Source organism: Bubalus bubalis, chromosome 7 (assembly GCF_019923935.1).
Source record: "Bubalus bubalis isolate 160015118507 breed Murrah chromosome 7, NDDB_SH_1, whole genome shotgun sequence".
Lineage (NCBI taxonomy): Eukaryota > Metazoa > Chordata > Mammalia > Artiodactyla > Bovidae > Bubalus > Bubalus bubalis.
The window spans coordinates 50,472,487-50,491,236 of NC_059163.1; the positions used below are offsets into that span (position 1 = coordinate 50,472,487).

An 18,750-nucleotide genomic window follows, 5' to 3' on the forward strand; every position below is an offset into this window, starting at 1 on the left:
GAGTGAAGAAACGGTCATGATAGAATATAGTGAATGTCACTAGTAGGCTTTGATGCTGCCCATCTGCTGAGGACTGTGAGATTTAAGAACTTCACTATTATTATATAAAACATATCTTTTGTCTGTATTCTCTGGAAGGTCCTTTGTCATTAAACATGCCATGTCAACAGCCATCTTTGGGTTTGTACTTATGGTCTGTTTTAATTGTTGTGTCCTTTGAAGAAAACAGAAGCTGACTGAACACTAAACAATTTAACTGGACCGGATGGAGTCCTAACCAAAGCGTGGCAGTGTGTGTGCAACTAACTGGTTTGAGGTGTGCTTTTGAGGTGTGCTGTGTGTGTGTTCAGTCACTCAGTTGTGTCTGAGTCTGCGACCCCATGGACTGTAGCCCACCAGGCTTCTCTGTCCATGGAGTTTTAATTCCATGGTTTGGGGAGAGAGAGTCCATTCCAGCAAATAGCCCAGCCCTCACATTCAAGTAAGCTGTTAGTTTGAATCTTACTTTCTGTCTAGTTTTGTTTGCATTTAATTGGTGAACTTGCTTTGATCTTATACCTGTTAAGAGTTACAAACATGAGAAATTTCCACTGAGTTAGTTTGTGCTCAGTTAAGTGATAACAAGTTACTAAAGAGTACGTGGCACTTGAGAATTCAGGGTTGAAATTCGAGTTAAGGCCCTGGTTTGTTGTGTGACTTCTGCCCAGTTAATTATACGCTGTCAGCCTTGATTTCTTCATCGGTAAAGTGGGGTGGGAGCTCTCATAATGCTGTGCGGATTCACTGAGTTACCATTAAAGGTGCACATAGTGCCTGGCTCAGAGTAATTGTTAGGTTTTGACATAAGATAATTTTATTTTCTTAAAATACGTGTTCACAAATACTCAAGCTTGAGAGACCAGGAGTCAGGTAAAAGCTTCTGTGAGTTTGAAAGATGTGGTTTCAGTTCTAGCTCAGCCACTCATTACCTCTCAGCTACTCAGTTTCCTAACAACTTCCCAGGGTTGTTGTGAAGATGAATTAAGAGTAGATGCTGCCATTTAGAGAGTGACTTCCCTGTACCAGCCACTGTACCGAGCACCTTTGTGCCTTATCTTTTTTCCTGCTTAGAGCTTAGTGAAATGAGCAGTGAAATTATCCCTTATCCTTAGTGAAATTATCCTATACCTACAGAGGAACCCAGAGAAGGCAGAATGTGGCTGGACTCAGGATGTGCCTGCCTCCAAGTTCATGCCCCGGACCTGAGGTCCCTGCAGTGCACAGGTGATTCATCCAGTACTTTCTTCTGTGGCAGGCAGCTGAGAATAGCCACATTAGGAATAAAAGTTGTGATACAGGGGGAAAGGGAGGAACCATGAACAATATCGGAGGGAAACTCTTATTGCGCATAGTAAGTCTTAGGAGAGGGATGTAGAAAGGAGGACCTGAAGGTGTTTTGCAGATAGACCTGGGGCCAGCTCTGGATATTTGTATATAATCATAAAAATTTAGTTTAATTTAGAATTGTTATTGATATTTTAAAAAATATTTTAATTCTAGAAATTAAAGGAAAACAGTGTATATTGTAAGACTTTCCCAGGGGCAGATTCTCTTTCATCTAATTCCCAGTTCTACTGTTCTGTTGGTGTGTTGTTTTACACACGTCACATTTCATCTGTCTCTCTAGTTTCCCTATTGAAACAATGGACAAAATGACCATTAGTTACCTATTCCTAATTTGGTCTCAAATAATCATTTTGGTGTCCTTTCCTATACTTCCCCTGCACCACTTTGAACTTCAGCCACAATGAATTTCTGTTCCCTGAATCGGTGCTTTGTTGTTTTTTTTCGCCTGAGTTCTCTTCTCCACTTTCTCTAAAAGAAAACTCGTACTTATCTTTTAAAAACCAAATGAAAATATCTGTTCCTCCCTGAAACTTCCCTGGCTTTTCCCGGCTCATTCCATAGCATAGCATGACACATGACTTCATCTTTCTTTGATTGTGAGTCATTCTCCTCTTCCCCTTCCACCTACCGTATTATTGTGAGCTCCTCTTGAGGGGACTCTCAACCCTCTTCCGTAATGTTGAGACTGCAGCGCAGAGCGCTGTGCTTGGTGTCTTATCAGTGTTTGCCGGCAGGATAGGTAAAGTAATGAATGGCCAACTTAAGTGTGAACCTTTATCTGTAAATTTCATAGCGAAGTATTTGAATTAATAAACCCAAATGTTAGTATAGTACAATAGATTATATATCATGGGATGTGTATTTAGGGGGGCATAAACCAGCCCACCTCCAATTTTCCTATATAGATTAACTGGCATCTGTCAGCCGCTTTTAGTCCCGGGGGCAGGTGGTGAGTGGAGATGGGCATCTTAGAAACTGATGATGGTCTGCTGCTCAAGAGCTAAGAGAGCTGGCAGGTGATAAATGACCCCAGAGCAGTGTCTGAAAAAACTCTATGATGTATCAACAGGGATTTTCTCCAGGGTTGGGGGATTAAAGGTCATTTGATTTTCTTTGTGCTATTAATATTTTCTAAGGTTTCTACAGTGAAATATTTTCTAAGGTTTCTACAGTCACACGTGTGACTTATTAATAGGATTGCAGTTTCTTCTGCCCACTAACTGGCATAAGCCCAGGAATGGGGTAGGTGGCCTTGTCTAACAGCCCCCTTGGCACTGTGCACCAGGTTCTTTACAAGCTGGCCCTGCTCACCTGCCTCTTGTACCCTGGGCTTCAGCCACAGTTTTTTTCCTGCTTATTTATTTTATATAGCAAACACTCACGGATAGCATATTACAGATCACTCTTTAAAGCATTTTGCAAATGCTGACTCATTTCAATCTCATAACTATTTAATAATCTGTATGAAGTGGGTACTATTATTATTCCCATTTTATAGATGAGGCAGCTGAGGTCATTCTGGAATGTGTTTTTCATCCCATGTGCTGTGATTTTCATTCCCTTCCTACCATATTATCAGAATTTCTTTTCTGAAATTAATCATATAAGCCTTGGTTCCCCAGTGTTCTCTTAGCATCTTTTTTATATCCAGTACTTACTATGTATTGCTGTGTTACCATGTATGTCTCTCCCACAGGTAAACTTGGGCAAGTTACTTAATTTTTGTTTCCTTCTTCTGTAAGATGTGTCTATTAACTGTTAACTCACAGAAATGGCACAATATTTGGATTGTATGTTCAGGAAATGCGCTTTCTCTCTCTGGACTTAGTGTGTTCCTTAACACAGTGGCTGGCACGGAGCAGGTATTGTTCTGTGAGAAACTGAGTGGAAGAGACAGAAAGAAAACCAGAGTGACCTAAAGTCAGAACTTCTGCAGGAGAGAGTAGCAGCACCCCCTTAATGCCTCATAAAGGCTTGAGCGGAAGATAGCTGAGCGAAGGCCATTGGGTTTGGTCATGAGTGGTGTTTTTGAGAACAACTTTAGCAGCTGTGGTGAGAAGGGAGGCAGGCAGATTGCACGTGGTTAAGGAGGAGTGGGTGGGAAGGAAATGAAGGCTGAAGGTGTAATACCTCTCCTTCAGGAAGGGAAGACCAGAAGAAGGTCCTTGGTGTGGATGGCAGAGGCCTGAAGGTGACTATAGCAGAGGTCCCCAACCTCCAGGCTTGGGACCGGTACCTGCTGTCAGATCGCTAATTGCTGTCTAATTGCTGACGGCAACATTAGGTTAGAAATAAAGTGCACAGGGAATGTAATGCGCTTGAAAAATCCTAAAGCCAATCCCCCCACCCCATGGTCCCTGGAAAAATTGTCTTCCATGAAATTGGTCCCTGGTGCCAAAAAGGTGGGGGACTGCTGGTCTGTAGGCAGGAGAAGCAAAGGCCTCAGAAGAGTATGGCTGTAAAGAACTTTCCTCTGGCTCTTGGGGCGGAGGCTCAGTCCATGCTCAGAATCCATGTTGCCCCATCGAGGACTTGGCTCCATTAATTTTGTCACCTGTTTGCAGCTGGGGCATCCAAGGTTGAGGGAGCTTTAGGAGTTGTTTGCAATCCTTGGGTGATGTGTTTAACCTGTGTGAGGTGCAGTTTCATCTGTAAAGTAAGAATTCGGTGAGCATAGAAAGAAATGAGGTCTGTTAAGTGCCAACTACTGTGTCCTTAGCTGTTGTGTCCTTTTAACCTTCTCATAGAGACAGGATGAAAGAGAAGAAAAAGAAGGGTGAGTCTTAGGGTGTTTTAGGCATGCAAAAGTAAGAAGTCAGGGGTGTGCTTGTGGGATGGCTTCTCTCTTCTCCATGAGGTAGTGACAGGGATGGTCCACTGGGACGAGGGGAATGGGTGGGGTTTGTAGCTCTGTAGCGTTTATGAGACTGGTGGTCTCCACGGAGGCCACCAGCTTCTCTCCACTGGAGATAGACGAGACCTGTGAAGGCCTGGCTAAGTATAGGAGGACAAGTAGGATAGTTTTGTGACCTGCTGCTGCCAGGCATGCAGGAGCAGAAGAAGGCGTGGGTAGAACTGGGGACTGACGGAAATGTCAGTGGGGGTGGGGATTCCTGTGTGGGGGTGGGTTGGGGAGAGGGAGAGAGAGATGGGGGGTGGAGGGAGGGAGGGAGGGAGACAAGGAGGATGGATGCCCTGGTAAAATGACGGCCAGATAACAAATGGGAGCTGATAGTCTGGTAGGGTGGTCTGGTCTAAGAGTGGTGGTAGTAAAACACAGAGCTGCTTATAAGGAGCAGGGTAGGGACTCCAAAGGCTGTGGCCAGGGGGTAGTTTCAAAGTATTAGATGAAGCAGTTTTGAATGACCAGGGCCAGGGCATGCCTAGGTCACCCCAGATACTACAGTGTTCTTCATCTTCATTTCTCTTCTTCTGTTCTTTGTCATATGACTCCGTACATTCTCTTCTAAAGTAATCTTAGTCTTTGTGCAGCTTTTTATATGGGATGTATCAGTTAATATTATTCAGTAAACATTTTTTATTTCTACATTGTGCTTGAAATCATTTTTAAGGAATACACTATGCCAACTTATCTTTGCACATACTACTTTATATTCTTCTGGATTTTTTTCCCTGGGATAAATTCTCACATGTGAGATCATTTTGCTCATGGATGTTAATGTTTTAGAGGGAGAAGTCCTGGTATGTCATTAGTTACTTGCTGTAGGGAGATTTGCAGTGAGCAGGGAGGGAGGGCAATAGGGAAGGAAAAAAAAGAAAATTCAAACATAGATTCTGAATGGAGGCTTTGCACGAGCATGCGTCCTCCTCACATCCTCCTGAGTTCTGTGTGCTGGAGTGGAAGATGTCACTGGCTGGAGTTTGCATCTGTGATCGAGTGCATGGACTTTTGCTTGGTTTGTCTCTGATGCTTTCTTTTTTGGGTTATGAGAGTTGGCTGTCATCTAGAAGTTAAGGTGTGTGTCTGTGAGGAAGAAAGCAATCAAAGGGAGTCTCTTTCTCAGTTCTAGACCTTTCTGGAGAGGGCAAGGACAGAGCAATTTCAGCTTTGAAAATTAAAGGGCTTAATTATTTTGATTATAATCCTCATAGTGTTAGTACTTTGAATAATTTTAGCCATACAGGGAGGCATGATTTAGATAATTATGAAGGAAATTGTAATGTTTTGAATCAGTGATTTTTAAAACAAATATTGCTATTAATAACATTTTTCCTTTAACTTATGATTGAAATGGTTCTCTTTTTTTTAACAGAAAAAGTACAGAAAGGGATTTATTGATGTGTCAAAAATCAAGTGTGTGGAAATAGTGAAGAACGATGATGGTGTCATTCCCTGTCAAAATAAATATCCATTTCAGGTGAGCTGGCGTATTTTTTTGACAGTGAATTTCTGGGCTTTTAGTCATGTTTACTATTTCACATTAAAGTTTCCTGTCCTTGCTTTGTTGATTGATTTCTTGCAGCTTTGTTGAAGTATTAATATAACTGACCCATAAGAATCATATATATGTAAGATATAGATTTGATGTTTTGATATATTTCAACATTGTGAGATGATTGCTACAATCAAGCCAGTTAACATAGCCATCATTTCACGCAGTTACCATTTTCTTTCCTTCCCCCTCCCTTTTTTTTCCTTCAGTGGTGAGGCACTTATCTACCTTCTTAGCAATCAAGCATGTAGTGTTGTTAACTGCTATCCCCATGCTGTACGTTAGATCTCCAGACTCATTGATCTTGCATAACTTCATCTTTGTACCCTTTGACCAACATCTCCCAGCAGTCCTCCTACCTGCCCCTGTCAGCCACTCTTGCTGTTTCTATGAGGGTGTTTAAGATTCCACATCTGTGATCATGCAATGTGTATCTTTCTGTGTCTGGTTTAGTTTACTTATCGTAATGCCCTCCAGGTTCATCCATGTTGAGGCAAGTGACAGGGTTTTCTTTTTTAAAGCTGCATACAATTCCACTGTGTATATGTATGTTTATATATGTGTGTATGTGTATATATATGTGTGTGTATAAAATAATTGTTTTTATTCATTAATCTGTCTGTGGACATCTCCTCATGTTTACCAACTAGATAGCTCTCAGAACCCTCTCCTTTTTGGGTTTTTATAGGGGCTCCATTACTTAGGCATGATTGATTACATCATTGGCCATTGATGATTGAACTCAGTCACAGCTCCACTGCCCTTCTCGGAGCTCTCCACCTCCGAGAAGTGGGACTGAAAGTTCAATACTGTAATCACAGGGTTGGCGTCATTGGCAACCAGCACCCTCCCCCACCTTCTCCAGGATTGTCACCTCATTAGCATAATAAAAGATACCCCTTTTCTCAGCCCAGGAAATTCCAAGGGGTTTCTAGGAGCTCTGTGTCAGGAACCAGAACAGAGACCAAATATATATTTGTTGTTATAAATCACAATATCAGAGGTGTCAGCTACAAATTGGCACTTGTCATGGGCACTTGCCATTTACCTCTACAAGATGCTGCTGCAGCTGAAAGAAGTTCCCCTTCAGTACCTGCTGAAAGAAGTTCAGGGTATAGAGCGGAAATGAAGTACTCTGTGTTTTAGGAAAAACTGGCAGGACAGGTCTTCTGATAGTTAGATATTTTCAGGAGCTGATTTTATGAGCACAATTCTTGTATCTCCTCATATCTGGAAAAGCACTAAAATCCTTCATAATGATGACTGCTTAACGAGCCTAGCAGAAACCTTCTGGCAAAATATGTGCTTCATTGCATGTACCCTCCCTTCAGCAAAAATCACATGTATATTGACCATCCCCCTTGCTTCTTAGGAGCAGTTTCTCAGAGCTATCTGATGTGCTGATTCCTGGGCTGCAGTCCTCATTTTGCCCTAAATAAAACTTGCAGCTCTCACATTATATCTTTTCAAGGTTGACACAGGTATGAAAATCATGGGCCAAATGAGGCAGCATACACCCCCAGAGCCCTTTCTCTTAGTGCTTTATCTTTACCTCTTTTATTACATCTCATTTTCTGTTTTGTCATAAGGTATTTCTTAGATTCATGTCTGTATCTCATGTAGTCCCAGCAAAGTGCTAGTTATATGAATTAATCACCGAGTAGAATATAGCACTATTTGTTCTATGAAAGGAGATCCAACCAGTCCATCCTAAAGGAACTCAGTCCTGAATATTCACAGCAAGGACTGATGCTGAAGCTGAAACTCCAATCCTTTGTCCACCTGATGCAAAGAACTGACTCCTTGGAAAAGACCCTGATGCTGGGAAAGATTGAAGACGGGAGGAGAAGGGGACAACAGAGGATGAAATGGTTGGATGGCATCACCCACTCAATGGACATGCATTTGAGTAAACTCCAGGAGTTGGCAATGGACAGGGAAGCCTGGTGTCCTGCGATCCATGGTGTTGCAAAGAGTTGGACACGACTGGGTGACTGAACTGAACTGTTCTATGGTGTTCCCATTGTTATTAGACCACATTTATTTGATTACAATGAATGAGAAGGGATTGTTGACAAAAAACTAATCAGTCGATCTAGGAAAGAAGTGGGGATTTTTAAAAACTTTTTATTTTATATTGAAGTATAATTGATTAACAATGTCATGTTAGTTTCAGGTGTACAGCAGAATGATTCAGTTATATATATATATACACACACACATGTATCTATTCTTTTGGGGGATTGGCATGTACACACTGCTATGTGTATGTGTGTGTGTGTATGTATGTATTTTTTTTTTTTTTTTTTGGCTTTGCCGTGCAGCTTGTGAGATCTTATTTCCCTGACCAGGGACTGAACCTGGGCCCTTGGCAGTGAGATCATGGATGAAGTCCTAACCACTGTATTGCCAGGGAGGTCCCCATACTGCTGTATTTTAAATGGCTACCCAACAGGGACCTACTGATAGCATGGGGAACTCTGCTTAATGTATGTAACAATCTACATGGGAAAAGAATTTGAAAAAAAAAATGGAAAACTTAATTTGAGCCAGAGTTGAGGATTATAACCTGGGAGGAGCATCTCAAAAAGCTCTGAGAACTGTTCTACCCTCTACAAGTCAGGACACAGTTAATGATACGCCAGTTTTTGAGTCAGAGGGCTGGACATCATGTGACATATTATTGACAGTTTTACAGAATCCAGATCTGAGCAGCATTGTAGTGGGTCATGTGACCCCTTACAAGATCAAGAAGGAATGCTATCTTTTAAGGCACTGTATTGTTCCTGCTGGGAAGATGATGTTGCTCTTTAGGGTTGAGCAGATATTTCTGCCGATGGGGAGGTTTGATTTTGTATCAGAGTTACACAATGTACAGCGGGGGAGAGAGGAGGCTGAAGAGCAGAGAAGAATTTTTTGTTTACATTTCTCTTGTCTTGCCATAAAAATATGATTTTTATTTCTCAGGATTATCTATTAAATATGGTCAGGAAGAACCATCTATTGATGAAAGAGCTATCTGTATTCAATCTAGTGGCTGTTGACATAGTAAAGAGAGGTTTCTAGCCAGATATTTCTTTTTGGTCAATCAGGGTGTTTCTGCCTTGTGACTGACCATCAAGGGTAAAGTGAAGACCAAAATTCTTGGGTTAGCTTCCCATTCTTAATTTTATTATTGATATTAAAAATATTAGGAATAAGACTGTCTAATTGCTCACCTGGAGGTAACTCTAAAAGAGGTACTGTGGTTAAAAGTTTGGAACTTAGAGTCAGGATCCTGGCTTTCTGGATGACCAGATACATGCTGATGGGCAGGTAAATTAAGGGGTACCATTTGCAGTGTATTCTGTGTGAGTGGTGCCTCCGGGAGCTATTTAGAATTGATGTCTTGGATAGGCCTTAGTCTCCTCTTCTGCAGAATGGGAATACTAATGCCTTGATGGTAGGATTGATTGAGTTAATGTCTGTAAAGCATGAAGTTTAGAATTGGAGTAGTCAGTGCTTAATTAAGCTACCTACTGCAGTTATTTGTAGTGGCAAAAGGAAGGTGTAGGAGTGATGCTGAAAGAGTAGTCCATTCATCTAAATATTATTCAGAAAAATACTTGATTGGAATAATCCCTGTTGTACCAAGTTTGCTTAAGGAACTTTAGTTCCTTACATTGCAAGAAATAATAAGATTGGCAAAGCATCCTGGCCTCTGTACATTTTTTTTCATCCTGTAAAAGCACAATCCTTTGCAAAATCCCACCTGATGTAGACATGAAGAAATAAATTTGCTTTTGTAAGAAGGGAATCTAGGTTCTTTGGACTGAAAGCAATTGACTTTTGCTTAAAGAATTTCCGAGTCTTTTATTGGTTCCTACTAGTAGTCATGTGTGGATGTGAGAGTCGGACTGTGAAGAAGGCTGAGCGCCGAAGAATTGATGCTTTTGAACTGTGGTGTTGGAGAAGACTCTTGAGAGTCCCTTGGACTGCAAGGAGATCCAACCAGTCCATTCTGAAGGAGATCTGCCCTGGGATTTCTTTGGAAGGAATGATGCTAAAGCTGAAACTCCAGTACTTTGGCCATCTCATGGGAAGAGTTGACTCATTGGAAAAGACTCTGATGCTGGGAGGGATTGGGGGCAGGAGGAGAAGGGGATGACAGAGGATGAGATGGCTGGATGGCATCACCGACTCGACGGACATGAGTCTGAGTGAATTCTGAGAGTTGGTGATGGACAGGGAGGCCTGGTGTGCTGCGATTCATGGGGTTGCAAGGAGTTGGACACGACTGAATGACTGAACTGATGGTAACCAAGGGCTCTGTGCTAGGTAGGAGTGCTGTTTCTCACCTGTTCCATCTTTTGTTTTATTTCAGGTTGTGCATGATGCTAACACACTTTACATTTTTGCACCTAGTGCACAAAGCAGGGACCGGTGGGTAAAGAAGTTAAAAGAAGGTAAACTCATATCATGAAATATTAATCCGTACATAATTTCAGAATATAACATTCTTATCACTAGGACAGAACTATCTTACATTTATAATCTTTTAATCTACAGTAAGTGCTTCTCCAAGGTCATTCTTTTCCTATAAGTGACACACATTGAAGATAACTTCCTTTTTTTATAATCTGCTTCCTTCTAGTGGCTTATACATAGTTTTTAAGAAAAACAAGCTTTCATTTAATATATAATACATTTGGAGGTGACTAACCACTGGGCTTTTACGATAGCAGGATTTAGTATTTTCTAAGAAATTGTGTGGTCAACATTTGATGTGGAGGAATTGACTTGCACGTGAAGAATGTTCATTTGTAATTTGTCCTGCATAATCCTCATTGCTTTCTCTGAAGAACAAAATGGTGATGGGCTGACTTTTGTGTTTATCCATCACAATGTAGCAGAGATTGCTTCACCTTGTTAGCCCAAGGGTGCCTCACCAAAAAAAGGAGGCAAAAGAGAACTGTATGCATCTTCTGAATGTTTGATTTTATGTTATGAGGATTTCCTCATAATAAACAGTCCATGGGGTCACAAAAGAGTCAGACACAACTTAGTGTCTAAACTGTAACAATGAATTTGAGAAAGAGTGATCAACAGTGTTATTCAAGGAAACATTCTGTCATCTCTGCTTTATTTCACTGATTGTTTAATGTATCTTTGAATTACAGAAATAAAGAACAACAATAATATTATGATTAAATATCATCCTAAATTTTGGGCAGACGGAAGTTATCAGTGTTGCAGACAAACTGAAAAACTAGCACCTGGATGTGAAAAATATAATCTTTTTGAAAGTAGTAAGTATTCATTTTATTCTATAACTATATTGTGCTCAGGATGTACATATTATTCGTAAAGGGAAAAAGGGACATGTTTCTGATTTTGCTGTTGGTTAAATATGGCCTTCAAACTTGCAGGGTAGGTATATTTTGTAAGGGTAAGTGTGAACCTAAGGCAGGACTGTCAGCACTTTTTCTCTCCTTTCCTCCCAGCTGTACTGAGGTATAATTAACAAAATTGCAACATCTTTAAAATTTACAGTGAGGTGATTGGATATACTTTTCCATTGGAAAAGGTTCTTCTCATTGAGCTGATTAAAACCTCGTATGTTTACCTTTGTGTGTGTGTGTGTATGTATGAAAACATTTAAGTTCTATTTTCTTAGAAAACTTCAATTTACATTACAAAGCTATCAGCTATAGTTGCCATTTTATACACTAGATCCTTAGACTTTGTTTTTTTCCTGTTTTATATTATGTATATATATATACACACACACAGTTCAGTTCAGTTGCTCAGTTGTGTTGGACTCTTTGCGACTTCGTGGACTGCAGCATGCCAGGCATCCCTGTCTATCACCAACTCCTGGAGCTTGCTCAAACTCATGTCCATCCAGTTGGTGATGCCATCCAACCAACCCCTAATCTGTTGTCCCCTTCTCCTCCTGCCTTCAATCTTTCCCAGCATCAGGATCTTTTCCAATGAGTCAGTTCTTCACATCAGGTGGCCAAAGTATAGGAGCTTTAGCTTCAGCATAGGTCCTTCCAATGATTATTCAGGACTGATTTCCTTTAGGATTGACTGGTTTGATCTCCTTGCAGTCCAAGAGACTCTCAGGAGTCTTCTCTAACACCACAGTTCAAAAGCCTCAATTCTTTGGCACTCAGCTTTCTTTATGGTCCAACTTGCACATCCATACATAACTAATGAAAAAACCATAGCTTTGACTAGATGGACCTTTGTTGGCAAACTAATGTCTCTGCTTTTTAATATGCTGTCCAGGTTGGTCATAGCTTTTCTTCCAAGGAGCAAGTGTCTTTTAATTTCATGGCTGCAGTCACCATCTGCAGTGACTTTGGAGCCAAAAAAAAATAAAGTCTGTCACTGTTGCCCCTGTTTCCCCATCTATTTGCCATGAAGTGATGGGACCAGATGCCATGATCTTAGTTTTTTGAATGTTGAGTTATAAGCCAGCTTTTTCACTCTCCTCTTTCACTTTCATCAAGAAGCTCTTAAGTTCCTCTTTGCTTTTTGCCGTAAGGGTGGTGTCATCTGCATATCTGAGGTTATTGATATTTCTCCCTGCAGTCTTGATTCCAGTTTGTCCTTCATTTAGCCCAGCATTTCACATGATGTACTCTCCATTTAAGTTAAATAAGCAGGGTGACAATATACAGCCTTGACATACTTCTTCCCCAATTTGGAACCAGTCTGTTGTTCCATGTCCAGTTCTAACTGTTGCTTCTTGACCTGCATACAGATTTCTTGGGAGGCGGGTCATGTGTTCTGGTATTCCTATCTATTTCAGAATTTTCCACAGTTTGTTGTGATCCACACAGTCAAAGGCTTTGACATAGTCAACAATACAGATGTTTTTCTGGAACTCTCTTGCTTTTTCTATGATCCAAAGGATGTTGGCAATTTGATCTCTGGTTCCTCTGCCTTTTCTAAATCCAGCTTGGAGAATTTTGAGCATTACTTTGCTAGTGTATGAGATGAGTGCAATTGTGCAGTAGTTTGAACATTCTTGGGCATTGCCTTTCTTTGGAATTGGAATGAAAACTGACCTTTTCCAGTCCTGTGGCCACTGCTGAGTTTTCCAATTTTGCTGGCATATTGAGTACAACACTTTAACAGCATCATATTTTAGGATTTGAAATAGCTCAACTGGAATTCTATCACCTCCAAGAGCTTTGTTCATAGTGATGCTTCCTGAGGCTCACTTGACTTTGCACTCCAGGATGTCTGGCTCTAGGTGAGTGATGACACCATTGTGGTTATCTGGGTCATGACGATCTATTTTGTATAGTTCTTCTGTGTGTTTTTGCCACGTCTTCTTAATATCTTCTGCTTCTGTTAGGTCCATACCATTTCCGTCCTTTACTGTGGCCATCTTTGCATGAAATGTTCCCTTGCTATCTCAGTTTTCTTGAGAGATCTCTAGTCTTTCCCATTCTATTGTTTTCTTCTATTTCTTTGCATTTATCACTGAGGAAGACTTTCTTATCTCTGCTTGCTATTCATTGGAACTCTGCATTCAGATGGGTGTATCTTTCCTTTTCTCCTTTGCCTTTCACCTCTCTTCTTTTCTCAGCTATTTGTAAGGCTTTCTCAGACAGTCATTTTGCCTTTTTGCATTTCTTTTTCTTGGGGATGGTCTTGATCACTGCCTCCTGTACAATGTCGTGAAACTCCATCCATAGTTCTTCAGGCACTCTGCCTATCAGATCTAATCCCTTGAGTCTATTTGTCACTTCCACTGTATAATGATAAGAGATTTGATTTAGGTCATACCTGAATGGTCTAGTGGTTTTCCCAGCTTTCTTCAATTTAAGTCTGAATTTTGCAATAAGGAGTTCATGATCTGTGCCGCAGTCAGCACCTGGTCTTGCTTTTGCTGACTGTATAGAGCTTCTCCATCTTTGGCTGCAAAGAGTATAATCAGTCTGATTTCAGTGTTGGCCATCTGGTGATGTCCATGTGTAGAGCCTTCTCTTGTGTTGTTGAAAGAGGGTGTTTGCTATGACTAGTGCGTTCTCTTGGCAAAACTTTATTAGCTTTTGCCCTGCTTCATTCTGTATTCCAAGGCCAAATTTGCCTGTTACTCCAGGTGTTTCTTGACTTCCTACTTTTGCATTCCAGTCCCCTATGATGAAAAGGACATCTTTTTGGGGGGTATTAGTTCTAGATATATGTGTGTGTGTGTATGTGTGTGTGTGTGTGCTTGGTTGCTCAGTTGTTTCCGACTCTTGCTACCCCCATAGACTGTAGCCTGCCAGGCTCCTCTGTCCATTGGATTCTCAAGGCAAGAATACTGGAGTAGGTTGCCATTTCCTTCTCCAGTTTTATATATAATATATATATAAATTGAGTAATAATTAACATACCTTATTCATTGAATAACTGTAAACTTGTATTCTTTTACCAACATCTCTATTTTCCCCACCCTGCATCCCCTGGCAACCATTATTCTACTCTCTATGAATTTTTTTTTTTTTTTTAAGATTCCCCATATAGGTTACAGCATGTGCAGTTTGTCCTTTTCTGTCTGGCTTATTTCACTTAGCATTATGCTCCCCAGCTTCATCCATGTTGTCACAAATGAAAGGATTTCCTTCTTTTTCTAAGGCTGAATATTCCATCATGTATATATGTACACACACATTGCATTTTCTGTATTCAGTCCTCTGTTGGTGAATGCTCAGGTTGTTTCTGTTCCTGGCCATTGTAAAATATGCTGCTATGACCATGGCAGTACAGATTGTCTCCTTGAGGTATTGATTTCCTTTTGTCCGTGTGTATACCCAGAAGTGGGATTGCTGGATCATCTGGTAGTTCTATTTTTAAGTTTTTTGAGGAACTTCTATGTTATTTTCCACAGTGGCTACATTATTTACATTCCCACTAACAGTGCTCAAGAGTTCCCTTTTCTCTACATCCTTAGCAGCATTTGTTATCACATGTGGGTTTTTTTTTTCCTTAGTTGTTTTTTGTTTGTTTTTGTTTTTTTTATTTTTTAATATAAATTTATTTTAATTGGAGGCTAATCACTTTATAACATTGTATTGGTTTTGCCATACATCAACATGAATCCACCAAGGGTGTACACGTGTTCCCCGTCCTGAACCCCCCTCCCACCTCCCTCCTCGTACCATCCCTCTGGGTTGTCCCAGTGCCCCAGCCCTGAGCATCCTGTATTATTCATCGAACCTGGACTGCTGATTCATTTCACATATGATGTTATACATGTTTCAATGCCATTCTCCCAAATCATCCCACCCTTGCCTTCTCCCCCAAAGTCCAAAAGACTGTTATATACATCTGTGTCTTTTTTGCTGTCTTGCATACAGGGTTATTGTTACCATCTTTCTAAATTCCATATATATGCATTAGTATACTGTATTCGTGTTTTTCTTTCTGGCTTACTTCACTCTGTATAATAGGCTCCAGTTTCATCCACCTCATTAGAACTGATTCAAATGTATTCTTCTTAATGGCTGAGTAATACTCCATTGTGTATATGTATCACAGCTTTCTTATCCATTCATCTGCTGATGGACATCTAGGTTGCTTCCGTGTCCTGGCTATTATAAACAGTGCTGCGATGAACATTGGGGTACACGTGTCTCTTTCAATTCTGGTTTCCTCGGTGTGTATGCCCAGCAGTGGGATTGCTGGGTTGTATGGCAGTTCTACTTCCAGTTTTTTAAGGAATCTCCACCCTGTTCTCCATAGTGGCTGTACTAGTTTGCATTCCCACCAACAGTGTAAGAGGGTTCCCTTTTCTCCACACCCTCTCCAGCATTTATTGCTTGTAGACTTTTGGATCGCAGCCATTCTGACTGGTGTGAAATGGTACCTCATAGTGATTTTGATTTGCATTTCACTGATAATGAGTGATGTTGAGCATCTTTTCATGTGTATGTCTTCTTTGGAGAAATGTCTGTTTATTTCTCTGGCCCATTTTTTCCTTTGATGTGCAGAAGCTTTAAAGTTTAATTAGGTCCCATTTGTTTATTTTTGCTTTTATTTCCAATATTCTGGGAGGTGGGTCATAGAGGATCCTGCTGTGATGTATGTCAGAGAGTGTTTTGCCTATGTTCTCCTCTAGGAGTTTTATAGTTTCTGGTCTTACATTTAGATCTTTAGTCCATGTTGAGTTTATTTTTGTGTATGGTGTTAGAAAGTGCTCTAGTTTCATTCTTTTACAAGTGGTTGACCAGTTTTCCTAGCACCACTTGTTAAAGAGATTGTCTTTTAGTCCATTGTATATTCTTGCCTCCTTTGTCAAAGATAAGGTGTCCATAGGTGCGTGGATTTATCTCTGGGCTTTCTATTTTGTTCCATTGACCTATATTTCTGTCTTTGTGCCAGTACCATACTGTCTTGATAACTGTGGCTTTGTAGTAGAGCCTGAAGTCAGGTAGGTTGACTCCTCCAGTTCCATTCTTCTTTCTCAAGATCGCTTTGGCTATTCGAGGTTTTTTGTATTTCCATACAAATTGTGAAATTATTTGTTCTAGCTCTGTGAAGAATACTGTTGGTAGCTTGATAGGCATGGCACTGAATCTGTAGATTGCTTTGGGTAGTATACTCATTTTCACTATATTGATTCTTCCGATCCATGAACACGGTATATTTCTCCATCTATTAGTGTCCTCTTTGATTTCTTTCACCAGTGTTTTATAGTTTTCTATATTTAGGTCTTTAGTTTCTTTAGGTAGATATATTCCTAAGTATTTTATTCTTTTTGTTGCAATGGTGAATGGAATTGTTTCCTTAATTTCTCTTTCTATTTTCTCACTGTTAGTGTATAGGAATGCAAGGGATTTCTGGGTGTTGATTTTATATCCTGCAACTTTACTATATTCATTGCTTAGCTCTAGTAATTTTCTGGTGGAGTCTTTAGGGTCTTCTATGTAGAGGATCATGTCATCTGCAAACAGTGAGAGTTTTACTTCTTCTTTTCCAATTTGGATTCCTTTTATTTCTTTTTCTGCTCTGATTTCTGTGGCCAAAACTTCCAAAACTATGTTGAACAGTAATGGTGAAAGTGGGCACCCTTGTCTTGTTCCTGACTTTAGAGGAAATGCTTTCAATTTTTCACCATTGAGGATAATGTTTGCGGTGGGTTTGTCATATATAGCTTTTATTATGTTGAGGTATGTTCCTTCTACTCCTGCTTTTTGGAGAGTTTTTATCATAAATGGATGTTGAATTCTGTCAAAGGCTTTCTCTGCATCTATTGAGATAATCATATGGCTTTTATTTTTCAATTTGTTAATGTGGTGTATTACATTGATGGATTTGCAGATAATGAAGAATCCTTGCATCCCTGGGATAAAGCCCACTTGGTCATGGTGTATGATCTTTTTAATGTGTTGTTGGATTCTGATTGCTAGAATTTTGTTAAGGATTTTTGCATCTATGTTCATCAGTGATATTGGCCTGTAGTTTTCTTTCTTTGTGGCATCTTTGTCAGGTTTTGGTATTAGGGTGATGGTGGCCTCATAGAATGAGTTTGGAAGTTTACCTTCCTCTGCAATTTTCTGGAAGAGTTTGAGTAGGATAGGTGTTAGCTCTTCTCTAAGTTTTTGGTAGAATTCAGCTGTGAAGCCGTCTGGACCTGGGCTTTTGTTTGCTGGAAGATTTTTGATTACAGTTTCAATTCCCGTGCTTGTGATGGGTCTGTTAAGAGTTTCTATTTCTTCCTGATCGAGTTTTGGAAAGTTGTACTTTTCTAAGAATTTGTCCATTTCTTCCACCTTGTCCATTTTATTGCCATATAATTGCTGATAGTAGTCTCTTATGATCCTTTGTATTTCTGTGTTGTCCATTGTGATCTCTCCATTTTCACTTCTAATTTTATTGATTTGATTTTTCTCCCTTTGTTTCTTGATGAGTCTGGCTAATGGTTTGTCAATTTTATTTATCCTTTCAAAGAACCAGCTTTTGGCTTTGTTGATTTTTGCTATGGTCTCTTTTGTTTCTTTTGCATTTATTTCTGCCCTAATTTTTAAGATTTCTTTCCTTCTACTAACCCTGGGGTTTTTCATTTCTTCCTTTTCTAGTTGCTTTAGGTGTAGAGTTAGATTATTTATTTGACTTTTTTCTTATTTCTTGAGGTATGCCTGTATTGCTATGAACCTTCCCCTTAGGACTGCTTTTACAGTGTCCCACAGGTTTTGGGTTGTTGTGTTTTCATTTTCATTCATTTCTATGCAAATTTTGATTTCTTTTTTGATTTCTTCTGTGATTTGTTGGTTATTCAGCAATGTGTTGTTCAGCCTCCATATGTTGGAATTTTTAATAGTTTTTCTCCTGTAATTGAGATCTAATCTTACTGCATTGTGGTCAGAAAAGATGCTTGGAATGATTTCAATTTTTCTGAATTTACCAAGGCTAGATTTATGGCCCAGGATGTGATCTATCCTGGAGAAGGTTCCATGTGCACTTGAGAAAAAGGTGAAATTCATTGTTTTGGGATGAAATATCCTATAGGTATCAATTAGGTCTAACTGGTCTATTGTATAATTTAAAGTTTGTGTTTCCTTGTTAATTTTCTGTTTAGTTGATCTATCCATAGGTGTGAATGGGGTATTAAAGTCTCCCACTATTATTGTGTTATTGTTAATTTCTCCTTTCATACTTGTTAGCATTTATTTGTCTTACATATTGCGGTGCTCCTATGTTGGGTGCATATATATTTATAATTGTTATTTCTTCTTCTTGGATTGATCCTTTGATCATTATGTAGTGACCTTCTTAGTCTCTTTTCACAGCCTTTGTTTTAAAGTCTATTTTATCTGCTATGAGTATCGCTACTCCTGCTTTCTTTTGGTCCCTATTTGCATGGAAAATCTTTTTCCAGCCCTTCACTTTCAGTCTGTATGTGTCGCCTGTTTTGAGGTGGATCTCT

At 39.9% G+C, this 18,750-nt stretch overlaps 1 protein-coding gene across 8 annotated transcripts in view; it reads left to right on the forward strand.

The window, feature by feature from the left end:
* The window catches only part of TEC (tec protein tyrosine kinase), a 167,182-nt gene that overhangs the window by 98,354 nt on the left and 50,078 nt on the right, over positions 1 to 18,750 (forward strand). For all 8 annotated transcript variants that reach the window (XM_025290081.3, XM_025290082.3, XM_025290080.3 and 5 more), the window contains 3 exons: positions 5,661 to 5,765; positions 10,204 to 10,285; positions 11,000 to 11,128. In XM_025290081.3, coding sequence (XP_025145866.1) covers positions 5,661 to 5,765; positions 10,204 to 10,285; positions 11,000 to 11,128 — 316 coding nt within the window. The remainder of the gene's footprint in view (positions 1 to 5,660; positions 5,766 to 10,203; positions 10,286 to 10,999; positions 11,129 to 18,750) is intronic.